Source organism: Chrysemys picta, chromosome 1, assembly GCF_011386835.1.
Source record: "Chrysemys picta bellii isolate R12L10 chromosome 1, ASM1138683v2, whole genome shotgun sequence".
Taxonomy (NCBI): domain Eukaryota; kingdom Metazoa; phylum Chordata; order Testudines; family Emydidae; genus Chrysemys; species Chrysemys picta.
In genome coordinates, this window is record NC_088791.1 from 249,070,806 (window position 1) to 249,090,086 (window position 19,281).

Consider the following 19,281-nt stretch of genomic DNA (forward strand, 5'->3'; position numbering starts at 1 on the left):
AATATTGGGAAAAAGTGACCATTATTCCTTTAAAAATGTCTTCAACTGGAGCCAAGAAGAAATACTTAAGATTGAACATTAATTTGATGCCTGTGTTTCATTATTAAGATCACTTGAGACAAAAATGATCTGATGCTGGGTGCTAAATTTCTTAAATGATCAATTTAAAAAAAAATAATTTTAGCTCAAACTAATGAAGAGTTATTTGTATAAATTCTCAGGAAATTAATCCTGTACGCAAAAATCAAGCGCTGTAATTTTGGGGAGGATACGCTCTATTCTCCCTAGATGATAAAATGGTTGAATCCCTACTTCAAGTGCAAAGCTCACCTCAGCCTTAAGTATATCACTAAGAGCATAGTTTCCTCAATATCCACAGAATCATATAGGTTAGAGATGGGGGGAAAAACCCCAAAACATGCATGTAATCTAACCCATCATCCCTAACACGGCAGGGTTATTTTGCATGATTCCTAATGTGCAGTACAGTTTAGCTTAAATGCCCCTAAAGAAGGAGCTTCAGATTTCCGTTAGTAGACTGTTTTACAATTTAACAGGTTTCATTGTCAGAAAGCTTTACCTGATATTAAGCCTACATTTTCGTTCTTTCATCATCTTTTCCAAACTACACAACCCTTATACCACTATAAAAATCCTCTCTATCTTTGGTGTTTATGTCCAAATTCTTAGTATTATGGGAATCTAAGTTCAAATATATGTAAATTATTAAAACTTGGTCAATATCACATCTCCCCAAGAGGCTGACCTGTACCTCATCGTGGTCAAGAGGTGTAACATCTGAACGAGGGGATTGCTCATTGGAGCTATGCCATCAGCAATGAAGGCTGGTCTGAAATATTGCCCTGGGGATTATGCGAGGTGGACAGATCCAATGTGAACCCTGAAAATGATGGCTAGCACAGGTGGCAAAGATGCAGGGCAGCACTGTGCCGAGCTACCTGAGATGAAGGAAGTCGCCAAGAAAGACTCAATGGCTTGGATCACACAGGACAAAATCAGTACTGGTAGACCAGGAAAAGGTTCGCAATACTGCGCTTCCATTTCATCCCAGTGGGACAAGGTATTCTTTGGGACAATCATTTGCTCTTGCTTCTATCAACATGAATAATTTAGTGCTAAGAAAGCTCCCGTCCTACTCTCAGCTGCAGATGCCCTGCTGGTGCTGTCTTCCCCTGACGTAAATGTGATTGGTTCACGTCAAAGCCCCTCTGGGGACATGCGTCCTCTGATGTCAGCAGGTGCATCTGCAGTATATCATGACAATGTATTCAATCGTAGATATTATCTCCACCAATCCACCAAAATTGCAACCTGGAATGTTGCAACTATTTACAGGCGTGGTCATCAGCTCGCTGCCTCTCACAAAATGGACCATCTTGGCATATCAATTGCCAGCCTAATGGAAGCAAGGTGCCATGAGATGGAAGATTATTTATTTCTGTATTCCAGCGGTCCCAACCACTTATATCGGGGAGCATTACTACTGTAAGGCGAGGCCATGTCCACCTTGATAACTTGGGATGCCCGTGTCTTCTCAACTACTTATTGCACATCTGAAACATTGACAAAGTCATCTTGCTGTTATAGTAGTCTATGTGCCAAGAGAGGAATCAGCTGATTTAGTCAAAAATGATTTCTACTATCAATTGGAATCGTTAGTGTGCACTGTTCCTCCACATGATAATGGCCAATGACCTGTTCAAGCCCAATCAACAGAAAGCCAGTAACTGCATTCAGATTGCAGCCACACAGGAATGGACCAAATGGCAAACGACTGCTGCGGTCGACTGTTCAGCTAGGTGTTGAAGAAGAAGATCACATCTAGCACTTATCCTATTAAATCAGTCCCTCCAGCCCCCTAATTGTTTTTGTTGCTCTTCCATGAATTCAATTAATTTTATACACCTCTGCTCAATTTATAAATATTAAAGCTGTGTGAACTTTTCATAATGAAACCCAAACACAAAAAGCTGGTCTTGGGTTTCCTTAACAACATGAAACCCAGCCCTCCTTTGCTTTAAAGGGTTCACAGAAGTTCATACAAGTTTTGATGACTCTGGGTACTGTTTTAAATCAGAGAGTGAAGCAAGCAGCCATTGCCACAGTTGTTGTGGAGACTTTTGGGTGCCACAATTGTTCAGGTGATTCCCAAAGAGTTCAGTGCATTCTGGGGTACATCATGTCTCAAAATTAGGGAAACAGCCATTGTTACAGCAGCAGGACTCAGTGGATTAGTGGGCAAGATCTATATAGGTGTCCCCCTCCAACTCCAGTGCTGGGAGATGGGGAAACAGATTATCCCTTTGAAGATCATGAACATAGACAAGAACAGCCAACCACCACCTCACTTCAGAAAAGTGTGGTTTTGTGTGGTGGGCATTTGCAAATCACGGGCCAGTTCCCTGAGACAGAAGCAAAATGGAGAGAGAATACTTGGCCTGTTGAGGGTAAAGGTGTCCCTGGGAAGAGGGACAGTGTCTCCTGAATTATTGGCCTCAGGTGAAAAAAAATATGCGAAACTCAGCAGTTTTGCTCTGAATTTTTCTGGTTCATTAAAAAAAAAATGTAGTTTGATGGATTCCAGGGCGCACACACTGGTGAAAAAAAAATAAGATTTCTACTAACTCCTCAGCTGAATCTGGTGCATTTAGTGAGCCTTTAATATATAAATTTTCAGCACAACATGGGCTCTGGTAACATTCAATTTTGCATTGAAAAAAATAAACAAATACTGTGAAAATCCCTTCATACCATGTAATTAACTAGTTAATGGTTATATTAGGACACAGCATATGTGTGTGCATGTATGATTACCCTGCTTAATTTAAAAGCATGCACACTTTGCAATGAGCTCTGCATGGGTACTCTGTGTGCTAAATGTAGCAGGGTCGGGGCTCTAGACCAGGGGTCAGCAATGTTCGGCACGTGGCTCGCCAGGGTAAGCACCCTAGTGGTCTGGGCCAGTTTATTTACCTGCTGACGTGGCAGGTTCGGCCGATCACGGCCCCACTGGCCGCGGTTCGCCATCCCGGGCCAATGGGGGCAGCGGGAAGCTGTGGCCAGCACATCCCTCAGCCGCTTCCTGCCGCCCCCATTGGCCGGGACGGTGAACCGTGGCGAGTGGGGGCCGCAATCGGCCGAACCTGCCGTGTCAGCAGGTAAATAAACTGGCCCGGCCCGCTAGGGTGCTTACCCTGGCAAGCCGTGTGCCGAACATTGCTGACCCCTGCTCTAGACAGTCACACAAGGGCAGAGATATTCTGTTATGGCCTATTAACCAGTGTCATTCAAATGAACTCTTTAGAGCCATTGAGGGTATGTCTGCACAGCAAAAAACAAAACAAAACAAAACACTGCAGCGAGCCTCAGAGCCCAAGTCAATGGATTTGGGCTCACAGGGCTCATGCTGCGGTGCTAAAAATAGCAGTGCAGCCGTTGAGGCTTGAGATGGAACCCGGACTCTGTGACCCGCTCACACAAGACACAACAGGATGCTTTTACTCTTCGGTATGGCAGATATTCTCTATTATATATACTACAAAAGTAATGCTGTCATATTTAAACCCTTACAAATGAGGAGATTTTGCACTAACTCACACATGTACACCTTTTATTAGTGTTAATAAAAGAGTATTAAAGTTGGAGAGATAGCCTTTGGTTTTTCACAATATAAAGTAGTTCAAGAACAAATGAAATTCAAGTGTTACCATACATTAAAATGACATATTAGTGACAATAAAAGAAGATTAACTACCTGAACACAATAATAAAATAACACAATCAATAATCAGCCCTCTCCAGGTGAGAAGGGGAGATGTTTACAATGTCACTACTTCAATAAACTCAGATAAGTCTCCTGTAACACGTTCTAACATTGTATCACTGCCAGAGTGCACAACAAGCATTATGAACCTGCATGTTTCCATAGATCATTGTGAAGACATTCCACTCCCCCTCCCCAGTTACAGTGATTCAGGTATGAGTGGGGGGAGGAAGCAAAGTATTTGCCTGGATTTGCTGACAATACACACTCCCGGGTAATGGGCTGGCTCAGGGAGAGGCATCATCCCTTTTCTTACCTCTTGGCCACCTCATGTGTGGGTGAAGTATTGAGACTAGGAGGAGACAGGATGCCCCTAGCCCAGGGGTAGTCAATTATTTTTTGTCAAGGTCCACATTTCTTGGTCAAGGTATAGTCAAGGCCCAGATGCCACAGAAAACAATAACAAAACCCAATAACAATCATGAGTAAATAAAATGATTTGGGGATCTGTTCAAAAGCATCTGGCAGTCTGGATTTGGACCGCGATCTGCCTGTTGACTACCCCTGTCCTAGCACTTCCTCTGAGGTCTAATGGGTCTGTTTGCAGGATATGAGGGCTCCTTGCTTCTAGAAATGTATACAGCTCCTCTTAAGGGCAGGATACCATACCGGTGCCTATTTTAAGCCTATCCCATGCTCCCCCTGCCTTGTGGTTTTTAGTTTATTGCTGCTGTTCACTTTCAGTGGCTGCTGGATTTTCTGTTCTGCTCTGGATTCAGCTTTTTCAGGGGCCAGTATTAATTTGTTTTTTCTCACCGAGTGAACTGTGTATGCTCATACATTCAGCGTAAGTGTTAAATAGTCTGAAGGGTCTGACCTTTAGGCTGTGCTGCAAAGCATATCTACTATTCTGCCTGGCTTTTGGTGAGAAGGAAGCTGTGAGAAGATGGGGAGTGGTGAGGATGTTAATTTTTAAATCACAGGCATCACTGTTTAGGGGACTGAATGAGGGAATTGTATATTAAAACAATTGCATTTCTAAATGCTGTGAAGAGCACTTACAAGAGTGCCTATCCTTAGCTCTATCTGTTTTTGTTTATAAATCAAAATACATAATCTGATGCACTCAAATAATAGCAAATATACATAGCCACTAGCGTTGAGTGAAAGGTTCAGGAAAGAGTGGGAGGACAGAATTCAAATTTGTCCAACCCACCACACTGAAATGTGGTAAAGGAAGGCCAAACATGGCAGGGTGGAGTTGGCTAATACAAAAAGTAGTGATGTTCCATTGGCCAAGATCCTGCTTTAGAGCAGTTTTATGCCACTGTGGCAATGCCTAGTTACCCAAAGACAGATTTCCCACAAAATGGAGGGTTCCCCCTATGTATGTTGCATTGGAGCTATGAAAGTCACAACAGCAAGGACTCTGTTACAACCACTCCCAACCAACAATTCAGGGGACTGCTCAGGTCCTTAAACCATCCTTATCTGCCAGAAATGTCCCCCTTTTTGCATTTGGATTCAAGAACAATTTAGAACAGCCCTCATAATGCTGTCAGTTGCATCAGGGACTGGACAAGTGCCAACGGAGTCCCAGTACTGGGTAGCACAAAAGTGGCTTAAAGCCACCAGTGTCTGTTTGCGCATATAGAAATCATAGAAGTTCAGGACTGGAAGAGAGGTCATCTAGTCCGGTCCCCTGCACTCAAGGCAGGACTACAGAATAGCTAGACCATTCCTGACAGGTGTTTGTCTAACCCAATCTTAAAAACCTCCAATGATGAAGATTCCACAATCTCCCTAGGCAATTTGTTCCAGTGCTTAACCACCCTGACAGTTAGGAAGTTTTCCTAATGTCCAACCTAAATCTCCTTTGCTGCAATTTAAGCCCATTGCTTCTTGTCCTGTCCTCAAAGGTTAACAAGAACATTTTTTCTCCCTCCTCCTTGTAACAATATTTTATGTACTCGAAAACTGTTATCACATCCCCCTTCCATCTTCTCTTCTCCAGGCTAAACAAACCCAATGTTTTCAATATTTCCTCATAGGTCCTGTTTTCTAGACCTTTAATCATTTTGTTGCTCTTCTCTGGACTTTCTCCGATTTGCGTGCATCTTTTCTGAAATGTGGTGTTCAGAACAGGACACAATATTCCAGCTGAGGCCTTATCAGCGTGGAATAGAGCAGAAGAATTACTTCTTGTATCTTGCTTACAACACTCTAATACATGCCAGAATGATGTTTTGTTTTTTTGCAACAGTGTCACACTGTTGACTCATATTTAGCTTGTGATCCTCTATGACCCCCAGGTCCCTTTCTGCAGTACTCCTTCCTATGTAGCCATTTACCATTTTGTATGTGTGCAACTGATTGTTCCTTCTTAAGTGTAGTACATTGCATTTGTCCTTTTTGAATTCATCCTATTAACTTCAGACCATTTCTCCAGTTTGTCCAGATCATTTTGAATTTTAATCCTACCCTCCAAAGCACGTGCAACTTCTGCCAGCTTGGTATCGTCTGCAAACTTTATATAAGTGTACTCTATACCATTATCTAAACCATTGATGAAGATATTGAATAGAACCAGACCCAGAACTGATCCCTGAGGAGCCCCACTTGATATACCCTTCCAGTTTGACTGTGAACCACTGATAACTACTCCCTGGGAACAGTTTTCCAACCAGTTATGCACCCGCTGTATCTAAATTTCCCTAGTTTATTTATGGGAAGGTCACGTGAGACAATATCAAAAGCCTTACTAAAGTCAAGATATACCACATCTACTGCTTCCCCCTAATCACAAAGCTTGTCAAAGAAAGCTATTAGCTATTTGTTCTTGACAAATCCATGCTAACTGTTACTTATTGCCTTACTATCTTCGAGTTGTTTGCAAATGGATTGCTTGATTATTTGCTCCATTATTTTCCAGGTACTGAAGTTAAGGTGATTGGTCTGTAATTCCCTAGGTTATCCTTAATCCCCATTTTATAGATTGGCACTATATTTGTCCTCTTGCAATCCCCTGGAATCTCTCCCATCTTCTATGAGTTTTCAAAGATAATCACTAATGGCTCAGATACCTTCTCAACGACTTGAGTATTCCAGGATGTATTTCATCAGGTCCTGATGACTTGAAGACATCTAACTTGTCTAAGTAATTTTTAACTTGTTCTGTCCTTATTTTAGCCTCAAATCCTACCTCATTTTCACTGGCATTCACTATGTTAGATGTCCATCACTAGTAAAATTTGGTGAAAACTGAAACAAAAAAGTGAGCAATGGGCCTTGGTCTTCCTCTTACTTCTAATGTATTTGTAGAAAGTTTTCTTGTGACCCTTTATGTCTCTGGCTAATTTAACCTTGTTTCGTGTCTTTGCTTTTATAATTTTGTCCCTATATGCTTGTGTTGCTTCTTTCATAGATTCATAGATTCTAGGACTGGAAGGGACCTCGAGAGGTCATCGAGTCCAGTCCCCTGCCCTCATGGCAGGACCAAATACTGTCTAGACCATCCCTGATAGACATTTATCTAACCTACTCTTAAATATCTCCAGAGATGGAGATTCCACAACCTCCCTAGGCAATTTATTCCAGTGTTTAACCACCCTGACAGTTAGGAACTTTTTCCTAATGTCCAACCTAAACCTCCCTTGCTGCAGTTTAAGCCCATTGCTTCTTGTTCTATCCTTAGAGGCTAAGGTGAACAAGTTTTCTCCCTCCTCCTTATGACACCCTTTTAGATACCTGAAAACTGCTATCATGTCCCCTCTCAGTCTTCTCTTTTCCAAACTAAACAAACCCAATTCTTTCAGCCTTCCTTCATAGGTCATGTTCTCAAGACCTTTAATCATTCTTGTTGCTCTTCTCTGGACCCTCTCCAATTTCTCCACATCTTTCTTGAAATGCGGTGCCCAGAACTGGACACAATACTCCAGTTGAGGCCTAACCAGCGCAGAGTAGAACGGAAGAATGACTTCTCGTGTCTTGCTTACAACACACCTGTTAATACATCCCAGAATCATGTTTGCTTTTGTTTGCAACAGCATCACACTGTTGACTCATATTTAGCTTGTGGTCCCCTAGATCCCTTTCTGACGTACTCCTTCCTAGACAGTCTCTTCCCATTCTGTATGTGTGAAACTGATTTTTCCTTCCTAAGTAGAGCACTTTGCATTTCTTTGTTAAACTTCATCCTGTTTACCTCAGACCATTTCTCCAATATGTCCAGATCATTTTGAATTATGGCCCTGTCCTCCAAAGCAGTTGCAATCCCTCCCAGTTTGGTATCATCCACAAACTTAATAAGCGTACTTTCTATGCCAATATCTATGTCGTTACTTAAGATATTGAACAGAGATGGTCCCAAAACAGACCCCTGCGGAACCCCACTTGTTATGCCTTTCCAGCAGGATTGGGAACCATTAATAACAACTCTCTGAGTACGGTTATCCAGCCAGTTATGCACCCACTTTATAGTAGCCCCATCTAAATTGGATTTGCCTAGTTTATCGATAAGAATATCATGCGAGACTGTATAAAATGCCTTACTAAAGTGTAGGTATACAACATCCACAGCTTCTCCCTTATCCATAAGGCTCGTTATCCTATCAAAGAAAGCTGTCAGATTGGTTTGACACAATTTGTTCTTTACAAATCCATGCTGGCTATTCCCTTTCACCTTACCACCTTCCAAGTGTTTGCAGATGATTTCCTTAATTACTTGCTCCATTATCTTCCCTGGCACAGAAGTTAAACTAACTGGTCTGTAGTTTCCTGGGTTGTTTTTATTTCCCTTTTTGTAGATGGGCACTATATTTGCCCTTTTCCAGTCTTCTGGACTCTCTCCCGTCTCCCATGATTTTCCAAAGATAATAGCTAGAGGCTCAGATACCTCCTCTATTAGCTCCTTGAGTTTTCTAGGATGCATTTCATCAGGCCCTGGTGACTTGCAGGCATCTAACTTTTCTAAGTGATTTTTAACTTGTTCTTTTTTAATTTTATCTGCTAAACCTACCCCCTTCCCATTAGCATTCACTAGGTTAAGCATTCCTTCAGACTTCTCGGTGAAGACCGAAACAAAGAAGTCATTGAGCATCTCTGCCATTTCCAAGTTTCCTGTTACTGTTTCTCCCTCTTCACTGAGCAATGGGCCTACCCTGTCTTGGTCTTCTTCTTGCTTCTAATGTATTGATAAAAAGTCTTCTTGTTTCCCTTTATTCCCGTAGCTAGTTTGAGCTCATTTTGTGCCTTTGCCTTTCTAATCTTGCCCCTGCATTCCTGTGTTGTTTGCCTATATTAATCCTTTGTAATCTGTCCTAGTTTCCATTTTTTATATGATTCCTTTTTATTTTTTTAGATCATGCAAGATCTCGTGGTTAAGCCAAGGTGGTCTTTTGCCACATTTTCTATCTTTCCTATTCATCCTTTGTAATTTGATTGAGTTTCCACTTTTTGTAGGACTCTTTTTAGAGTTTCAGTTTGAAGATCTCCTGGTTAAACCAGGGTGGTCTCTTGCCATACTTTCTATCTTTCCTATGCAGTGGGATACTTTGGTCTTGTGCCCTTAATAACGTCTCTTTGAAACCTTTCCAACTCTCTCAAACAAACAGTTTTCCCCCAAGACTTGCTTCCCGTGGGATCTTACCTACCAACCCTTGAGTTTATAAAGTCTGCCTTCTTGAAATTCATTTTCTTTATTGTGCTGTTTTTCTTCCTACCATTCCTTAGAATCATGAACTCTATCATTTAATGATGATTTTCATCCAAGCTGCCTTCCACTTTCAAATTCTCATTCTCCCCTATTTGTCTAAATCAGGGATCGGCAACCTGGTAAACCCCCTGACGGGCTGGGCTGGTTTGTTTACCTTCCACATCTGCAGGTTCAGCCGATCACAGCTCCCACTGGCTGCGGTTTGCCGCTCCAGGCCAACGGGGGCTGCGGGAAGCAACCTGGGCCGAGGGATGTGCTGGCCGCTGCTTCCCACAGCCCACATTGGCCTTGAGCAGTGAACCGCGGCCAGTGGGAGCTGCAATTGGCTGAAACTGTGGATGCTGTAAGTAAACAAACAAGCCCGGCTTTCCAGGGGGCTTACCCTGGCATGCCACGTGCCAAAGGTTGCCGATCCCTGGTCTAAATCAAATCTAGTACAGCCTCTCCCTTATTGCTTTCTCCACCTTCTGAATTAAAAAAAATTGTTTCCAATGTATTCCAAGAACTTGTTGGATAACCTGTGCCCTGTTGTATTATTTTCCCAACACGGGTCTGGGTAGTTGAAGTCCCCCATGACCATCAAACACTCCTGTGCTTGGAATGATTTTGTTAGATGTTTAAAAAAAAAGCCTCATCAACTTCGTCCTGGGTAGGTGGTCTGTAGTAGACCTCTACCATGACATCACCCTTGTTTTTTATGCCTTTTATCCTTACCCAGTGACTTTCAACAAATCTGCTTACTATTTCCATCTCAACCTTGGTCCAAGGGTATACATCTTTGATATACAAGGCAACACTTCCTCCCTTTTTCCCCCTGCCTATCCTTCCCGAGCAAGCTATACTCTTCTATACTAATATTCCAGTCATGTGAACTATCCCACCCAGCCTCTGTGATGCCAACTATCTCGTAGTTGTAATCACTCACTAGGATTTCTAGTTCTTCCTGCTTATTCCCCATATTTGCATTAGTTTATTAACGTCTATGATACAGATTTGTTATCCCCTCTTGTCTCTCCTTTGTCTCTGCAATGCCCATGCTCCCCCCATATTCCGACTCTTCTCCCAGGTCTCCATATTTTTTTAATTACACGTGTGCCTATGCACAGGCATGCACACACTCCAGCTGTGCAGAGCATACAACACCGCTCAGGATCTGGGCAATTATGCTGTCAGGAGGTTACATCACATCACCAGCTCAGTGAATCCAGAAGCAGACAGAGACAGTGTTTTAATGTCAATGTTTCATAAAGCCAAGTCACTGTACATAAACGCTGTCACATCACAACAATCACCACCATCACTTTGGGGTCAGGGTTCATCAAGCACTATGGCTAAAGCCCATCCTCTTAACAATCACCAATTCCTAATAACCATTTAATTGCCCCCAGCCAGAGCCACATCTCCGAATGAAGCTTATTTATTTCAGAGCTTTGTTTAAATACAGGGAAAACATTTTTCAAAGCATCATTAAACAACAATTCCATGGCTGTGGTATGCAAGAAGTCAGACTACATGATCAAAATGGTCCCTTCCGGCCTTAAAATCTATGACTCTGTAAACACCTTTATCCTACAGTGACATCCTAAGGCCTCCAAAACACTATGTGCTTTCATCAAGGACATACAATATATGCCATAATGTTTTATATTATATAATACACATTTATTCTATTGCATGTTAATTGCAAAGTTCATAGTACATACTAGCTACAAATAACTAATGTTATTTGAAATTAAGTCTAAAATAATGCCCCAAGACACAAGGTAGTTGCTACTCTGAAACTTTTAGCCACACAAAGGAATAAACCATAAGAAGACTGCTAAATGCGTGTGGTACCTTCTTTGTCATCATGATGTATGATTGCATCCTGTATCATATCAGCGAGGTTGAAATGAACTCGGTGATTCTTTCCATGTTTCAATTTTTTCACATGTCCTTCCTGTTTCTGAAAAGCTTTTTCTCTTTCATAATATGCCTTTATTTGATCACAGCGCATACGCTTCACCAACCGCTGACGCTGGCCTAAAGGGAGGGACTCCAGCAAGCACTGGTCAATTTCCATGTCATGTGTTCGAAAAACATTACATAGCTGGAAACAGCCTACAAGAAATGAAAGATAAACGAATTAAGGTCAGATAACACTGAGTTTTCAATGTTTAATGAAATTCCCACCAAACTTCTAGGGGTTTCTATTTAATTCTTTAGAAGTAAGCTTCACCTAGTTGACTAATGCTATTTGGGAAGCACCTGTTTTGCTATCATCTGCTTTATGGAAACACATAATTAATTCCATCTTAAAAATATTTTCACTTTTAATGCATGCTTTAAAATGCATAAACACAAAAATTAATAGAAAGAGGTCTGAGAGTTCAAATATGTGAGACATATGAGACATAAATAATTCAATGTAATACGAGTGGTTCCATTTGCCTACAAACAAGACAATATTATACAGGGAAATGCCAGTCTAATGTTTGTGCCTCCATTTTTGCATTTTCATTTTGCTTTGGATTAGCAAATTCCTGTTACTCAGTGAGAAGAAAAAACAAAATATCACAACTATAATGATTTCATTAGCATGATATGGGTACGCAGGCAAATGTCTAGCTATTAAAACCAGAAAAATCATTATTGATTAGTAACTATGTGAACAAGGTTTTTTGCATTGTATTTAGCTCTCCAGTGGAATCTTCTGATAAAGCTAGATATCAGGAACTGAAGAAGAAACAAACTGAAAATGTAACTATGTTTCAGTCAGTCATTCTCTATGCACCCTGAAGTAGGATTCCTTGCCCCGCACGCCAATGTTAAATTTGCCATTTTTGCCAGATGGTAAAGATGAGAGGGATGGTAAAGTAACCCATGCTTGCCCAATGCAGCTTTCTGTCCCACTCTAGTGGCCGGCCCTCATAGAAGTTTGTACATCTGCTAGTGCCTTTGGACTAACAGGGCTTGTTTAGCTCTGGCAGCAAAGACTTGCAGTTTTAAGTCAGTGATCCCCAAACTTTTTACCTTGCGCCCTCTGTCTGTGCCTTACTCCTGTCTGTACCTTCTCTCCCCCAGGGCTAGAAGCAGAGCTGTGGCTCCAGGAGGGGGAGGATGTGGACAGGGGCAAGGGGCCTAAGGCTGGGGCCAGAGCCAGGGCCAGGGCTGGGAGCGGAGCTGGGTGGCACTCCCTCCCCACTCCCTATGAGGGCTGGCCCAGACCCCAGCTGCACCCTCCTGAATGTTCCTCTGTGCCCCCATATGGGCGGGGGGGCTTGCCCCACGGTTTGGGGGCCTCTGTTTCAAGTCCAGAGTTCAGTCCCTACTCCTGACAACCAGCCCAGGTACATACCATTACAGTAACATCAAGCTTTAAAAAAGTACTTTTTAGCACTCTTATTGATAAGTGTTTGCTCACTCATATTAGCAGTCATTTCAGCTAAAATGGAATGGTATAACAGTGCTTGGCATTTGAGCTGCCAAATATCAGAAAGCACAAAGAATAAAATATAGCTCCACGACGAGACAGTTGGGAGTGAACACCAGTTGGCAAACTGAAATCTTCATGAACATTTGAAATATTTATTTAATGTTTAGGATGGAAGGAAACTGGAAACAAAGTGGGACGCAGGCATCAAAATTTTCAAAACCATTACTACTCTTGTTTGCCTCGGTTTTTCATTTGCCTAACTTCAGACTCCTTGTGCTAAAACTTCAATTTGGCCTGCAATAGAAGAGAAATAAGGTACAGGAGGGAAAAGAACCAGTGCTGAAAATCATGCTCCAACACTAGTCAAATGAGACAAAGAAGTATTATCCCTTCATCACAGACACTGAACATCAGAACTATTCCAGTTGTTTGATATCCCAGACATTATGATTAGCTCTGACTGAATATAAGTTTAAGATTTTCTTGTTGTGTTCTTCATGTAAAGAATCTATCTAATTTGGACCAGATGGTTGCTAGCATGAGAGACAGATCTTCACCAAAATGGGATAAGTGCAGTATCTTTTCCCATTGATTTCAAATCATTTCACTGAGAGGGGTTCCAGAGGCCTCTGGGGAACTATGGAATATAACCTATGATTTAGATCTGTGCCCCTCTTTGTTGATTAAATATAGCAGCAAGATTCCAAGGAAGACTTCCTCTGGTATAAACTATCATAGCTTCATTGCATCACTTGAACTATGACAATTTGCAACAACTGAGGATCTACCCATCTGGGTTCGCAAGTGGCAGAGATAGTCATCTCAGTCTGAGATAAAAGCTATGTTGGTTGGCTCAGGGAAAAACTGGCAGAGTGGTTTGCCTGATGAGTCTTGTTTAATCTTTTGAAATAAAGTAAGTAAATCTAGAAGTTCCCTTTGATCCACTATTGTTTTTAGATAGCAAAGTGACAAGGGTATCCTAGTGTGGCCTCCTCCACTCCATCTCCATTTAGCAAAGAGATTGATAACTGGATGGATAATTGCAATGTCCTTGTCATTTCCAGACTAGATTACTCCAGTACAATGGGGTGTAAAAGCATGAGCCATTCACAAGTGCCCTTTTGCAGCCAGGTGTGACATTGCAAGAATGCCCCATATTAATTTCTCCGGTCTGGGGCAGCAATAGGTTCACTTTACCTGCCTGGGGCAAGCAGAAGTTAACACACACTAACAAAATAGTATTTTGGAATCTTCAGGGAATTTAAGGGAAGATTTAAGAAGTCTCTACTCAGCCTGTGCTAACTGTGATAACCTAGCCAAATTTGAGCACATTTTCACAAAAGCACATACCTCACACAAAAAGCCACTCTCTTGCCACATTTTGAGTCCCCAAACCAAAGCAGGAGGGTGCAAAGCAACCAAACACAGGATCTTATAATTGGAAGTGCCAGGAAGATGAGAACTACCATGAGTATGGTATGTGAACTGGGAATCACACCCCTAGCTTGTAGTGTAGACATACCCCAAGAAGACAAGTGACATATGAAGGGCGGGGAGAGAGGAAAACACTCAAATATATACAATTTTCATTTCATATACACACACACACACCGTTATTTTAACTAGACAAAGTAAGACAACTACTCCCACCTGTTCCTCTACCTACCCATCATGAACTGACTGATGTCATTTAAGCATCACAGCAGAGAGGGGCTTTCAGAAGGGATTTGAAGTAGGGGAGTATAGTGGTCTTATGGATCACTTCACATAAATTATGTAATTTGTTGCCTATCAACAAAATCAGACAAGAAAATATCTGAAATAAAGATAAGCTACAGTTTGGTGCAGTGATTTGATAAGGTCATCATGACTGTCACTAGATGATTGTACATTAATAACGTGCTGACAATATTGCCTGCTATCAAATCCTTTTAGAAAAGTGTATTAGGTATGATTTATTTCCTCAGATGCACTCTGCCAAAGTCACAACAGTGCAGGATGGCTTTCAGTGTGTACCCATCATGTAAGTACTATATGTCCCTTATGAATCTATAAGTTTGAAAAACCACCTGGAAATATGAAAGGCCAACAAAAGGTAAAAAATATATTATTTCTTGTTTGTTAGAAACTAGAATAGGACAAAGGAAAGCCACAGTTATTCTAAAGCAATTTAAGTGGTATTCACTATTATAGAACTACTTCACCAGACATGGGACCAAATAAAACCATTATGAAGAGTGTAATTATGACTACAAAATAAGCTGTTGATATAATTGTAGCAATTTGCTCACAAAAGCCTGAGTACCAATTTTAAACACAAATTACTAGCACGATCATGTATAAACAAGAAATTCCTGAGTAAATAGGATCTGCTCACTTCAAATTGTGCTATAACCTCATTTTGAGGCTAAGGGAAGGAATTCTTAGTCCCAATAGGTGTTGCAGGGCTAGGGCTAGCTCACAAATGACTAACATAGGGTATGGAGGGTGCAGTGAAAAGAGTGAGAAAGCTAGTTAGATTTCTTTATCATACATGGGCCATACTCTGCATAATTCCATACTTTGCATAAAACCATTGCCCATACCTCTCTTTGTGAATTATATGCACACATTTCCCCCTCTATGCTTCTGTTCCTCTGTGGGGGACAAGCTGCAGAAGACACTTTTGTAGCTTGAAACGGTGTGGAGAATCTCCCTGTCTGGAGGATCATTGCAGATTTGTCCTCAAACACAACAGAACACAGTTTCCCACTGGTGTTTGTACCTTCTACATCCAGATTTTCACTTCATTTCACAAATCTGCTATTGTGATCCACAGAAACAAATGCTGTCCCGATGTGGAAATAATGCTTTTTACTTAAGATAGCAAAGTTGCCTCCCCATTCCTTCCTTCCCCCTCCCCCCCCCCCCCCAAATAAAAACTGTTGGAATGAATTTCTGCTTACAGTAACAAGAATCTGAATTTTGTTGTGACACAAGATAAGAATGCAATATGTTGAAAGCTACAAAAGCAATTGAAAACATTAGTCTTTAACTTGCAAACACTGACATGTTTATCTTTACTCTACTATTAAAGTCAGGGGGATTAGTTGCCTTAATGGGAGAAAAGTTAAGCATGTTGGTAAATGCTGGCAGGACTGGAGGCTTAAGATTAAATTGACAATGGTCTGTGTTCATATTGGAAAATATTACAATATTTTAAGAAAGATTGTCTTTTAAACATACACCATAAGTCAGAAAAAAGTATATACAGTCAGTAACATACCAGGAGTGCCTGTTATTTGGAATGAATCTAAACTTAATTTTTCTAAGCAGACTTTGGGAAAAAGCCAATTACTCGTGAAACATACACCCAGTGGTAGATTCAAGAAAAGGGGGGGGAAATGGTAATTTTAACTTTGAAGACTGAATCACGCTTTGTATAATGTAAAATGTACACAGGGAAAAGTGTAGATTGTATAAGGATAATACAAGAATTATTAAATAAGGATTTATAGGTGCAATTATTCCTTAAAGACTGTAGACCTTAAGCTTAATACTGTTGTGTTAACCTGCAAGTTCTCCAGTATAGCACAGGTCAGAAAGGTATAATTTACAAAGCCTTGCTTTATCTCTGATTGGTTTTTGTTGTATGCATTGCTTTGTTATCCTCTGTTATAGCTGCACATTTTGAAATTCCCAAATCATAGCCAATCAGCAATAGATGGTTCCTCTTAATAAATCTACCCACTCTGGCAGTGGCTTTGAAATGAGAAGAGAAGTGCAGCTGTTGATTAGACAAGGGTGACAATGTAGGTGAGGTAATGTCTTTTAGTGGCTCAACATCAGTTGCTGTAAAGGACTAGCTTCCAAGCTTCTCAGAACTTTTCTTCATGTCTGGGAAGGTAACCAGAGTGTCTAAGCTAAATACAAATTGGAACAGATTGTTAAGCAGGAGGGGCTCACACATGCTGTAGGAGACCACTTAAAATTAAGTGGGCAGTTAAGGGATAGATTGTTAAGCATAAGGGGTTCCCTCCCCATTCCTGGGAGTTAGGGGAGCTCCTATTCCACATGATGTCTCCAGAGAATGTTATGAGCCACTGGGGCTGTGTGTTGTGTCTATGCGGTGGTTGGGGGGGGGAATTCCCCCATCTTTCTTGCCCCACGTAGTATCTGCTTGGGGTGGAAGTTGGACCAATGGGGCTACATATGAGGCAGAAGGGGTGCCCTGTTCAGCTCTCTCTTCCTGCCCCATGTGGTGGACACAGAGTAGGGCATGGATCACTGGGGCTATATGCTAGGTCCCCCTGCCATTGCTACAGCTGCTCAGGAAACTCCCAGGTGTCCCAGTACAGTGTGTGCTGATGATGATTTGGCAGTGCTGCTAGCCCAGCTTCAGAATGCTTTTGTCGTTATTATTTTGGCAGGTTGTCAAATTTTTCCTCAGAAATGCAAGCGAGAGAACAAAAATTGTGATGTTGACAGTTTATATCTTAGCAAAAGCTGGATGGATTTCATTGAACAAAGACACTTTCATAGCCTGAGGGCTATTCCTTTGCCAGATTCCCAGGTGTGCTGCTAACAATGGAGGTGGGAAAGCTTCGAAAAGAAAAGGTCACAAGAATCTATATAATGGTAAGTGTTGGACTACTTAAATATAGGGGCCCTATCACGTTCACCCAAAATACATGGGTCAGAATTTTCAATTTTGGGAGCCTAAAATTAAGCACCTTAATCCATATCTCGGCAACTAAATGAAAATGGCCTGATTTTCAGAGGGGTCAAGTCCCTGCAACTCCCATTGACTTCAATGTTCTGTCAACAATAGTTTATCATTCATTTAAAAAAAACAACAACTAATAAAACCTAGACTTCTATATTGCAATAATTTTTGCAGAATATAATATTACCAATCTATACCCAAAATGTGGCTAGCTAAACGCTTAAGACAGATGTGAGAAAATCCTGGATTAATCAATAAATAACATTGTTAGTACTGGATCAGGTCTGCAATGGGTGTAAATCAGTGTGGCTCCTTCAAGTTCAATGGAACTGTGCTAATTCACAGCAATTGGCCCCTTGATAATTAATATAGGTTGGTGATGATCCTATATTACAGATTCTGATCATAAGATTAATGAACTCACCTTTTTCAGCAATTGCTACACATGGTTACTTCACTGCATACATTTGCTGCAGCAGTGATTTGCTGCTACCAAAAAGAAATGATTAAAAAGTCATTTATCATTGTTGCTGCAGCTGAAGTGAGTTTAGCGGCTGCAGGAGAAATCAGTAATATGTATGCAACAGCCCAACTGAAGTTGCAGTGCCTGCACTGTAAAAGTAATTCCTGTAATTATAGGTACCCTCTTTATAAATCAAAAGTTATCATACATCATCTTCATGTCCTTTCAGTTTTGAAAATAAGTGCTTCTTAGCGACAGAAGCAGCAAGTTTAGTGTAAATCCATCTCAAATTGCACTGTTAAAGTCAGTATCAAAATACTTGTATTTAAAAATCTTTTGGTCAATCTAGGGAAAATTACTTACAAGTTCAAGAGCAATTCTGTTACATCTGTTAGGCTTTTGCTGAAGCACACTGCTCTTAACCACTCACCTCACTTCAACAGCTGAAGTATTTTGGTTAGGTCACCAGCATTGTGTTCAGTTTAGTGAGATGCCTTTATTCCTTTTTCAAAGCAGATGAACAAGGAGTTATAAATATAAGTGTTATTTACCTCCATGTAAAGAATTCAATTAATGCCATGTCTTCGGAGCAATAAATTGCATCCCAGCAAAGAAGTTGATCTGGCTCTCCTGTCCCTGGTTCTACTGAGCTCTTGTAGATGCAATTACAAAGTTAGGCCCCTTCAATGGCTTAATATACAAAGCTTCCTGATTTTCTGCCTTTGCTGAAGAGGAATACTGAGCATCGTCAAGTGACTGTCCCCTTATAAAACCTTACTCCTGTATGCTTTTCTTCAGAAGCCCTTTGATGTGACTAGACTGGTAAGCAGGAGCTGCAATCAATTTCCAGCTTGATACCAAGGAAAATAGTACTTATCGGACACTATTAATCAACTCTACAGGCTCTCTAATAGACTCTATTATCTATCTATCAGTGATTCAGTGATGCTACTGCAACATTTTATAACAATTTATTACTTTTAAATCACCAAGTCAACCATTTGGGATCTACCTTTGTAGGGCTAGAAGGAAATCTGAATAATAAAGAACCAATTTAATGGTGGGCTCTATTCTCTCATTTATGAGTTATGTCACGTAACACTCTGGAACATATGGATCTTGTGTGTATTAGGTAAGAATCATTAACTGCCTACTAGCCAATCCAACAAACACAATGCAACAATATACACATGCACTGGCC

At 41.0% G+C, this 19,281-nt stretch overlaps 1 protein-coding gene across 4 annotated transcripts in view; it reads right to left on the reverse strand.

Moving 5' to 3' along the window:
• The window catches only part of MYO16 (myosin XVI), a 568,549-nt gene that overhangs the window by 426,173 nt on the left and 123,095 nt on the right, over positions 1 to 19,281 (reverse strand). For all 4 annotated transcript variants that reach the window (XM_005304985.5, XM_065581026.1, XM_042844168.2 and 1 more), the window contains exon 2: positions 11,334 to 11,597. In XM_005304985.5, the coding sequence (XP_005305042.2) occupies positions 11,334 to 11,559 (226 nt within the window). In that variant the 5' untranslated portion in view covers positions 11,560 to 11,597. The remainder of the gene's footprint in view (positions 1 to 11,333; positions 11,598 to 19,281) is intronic.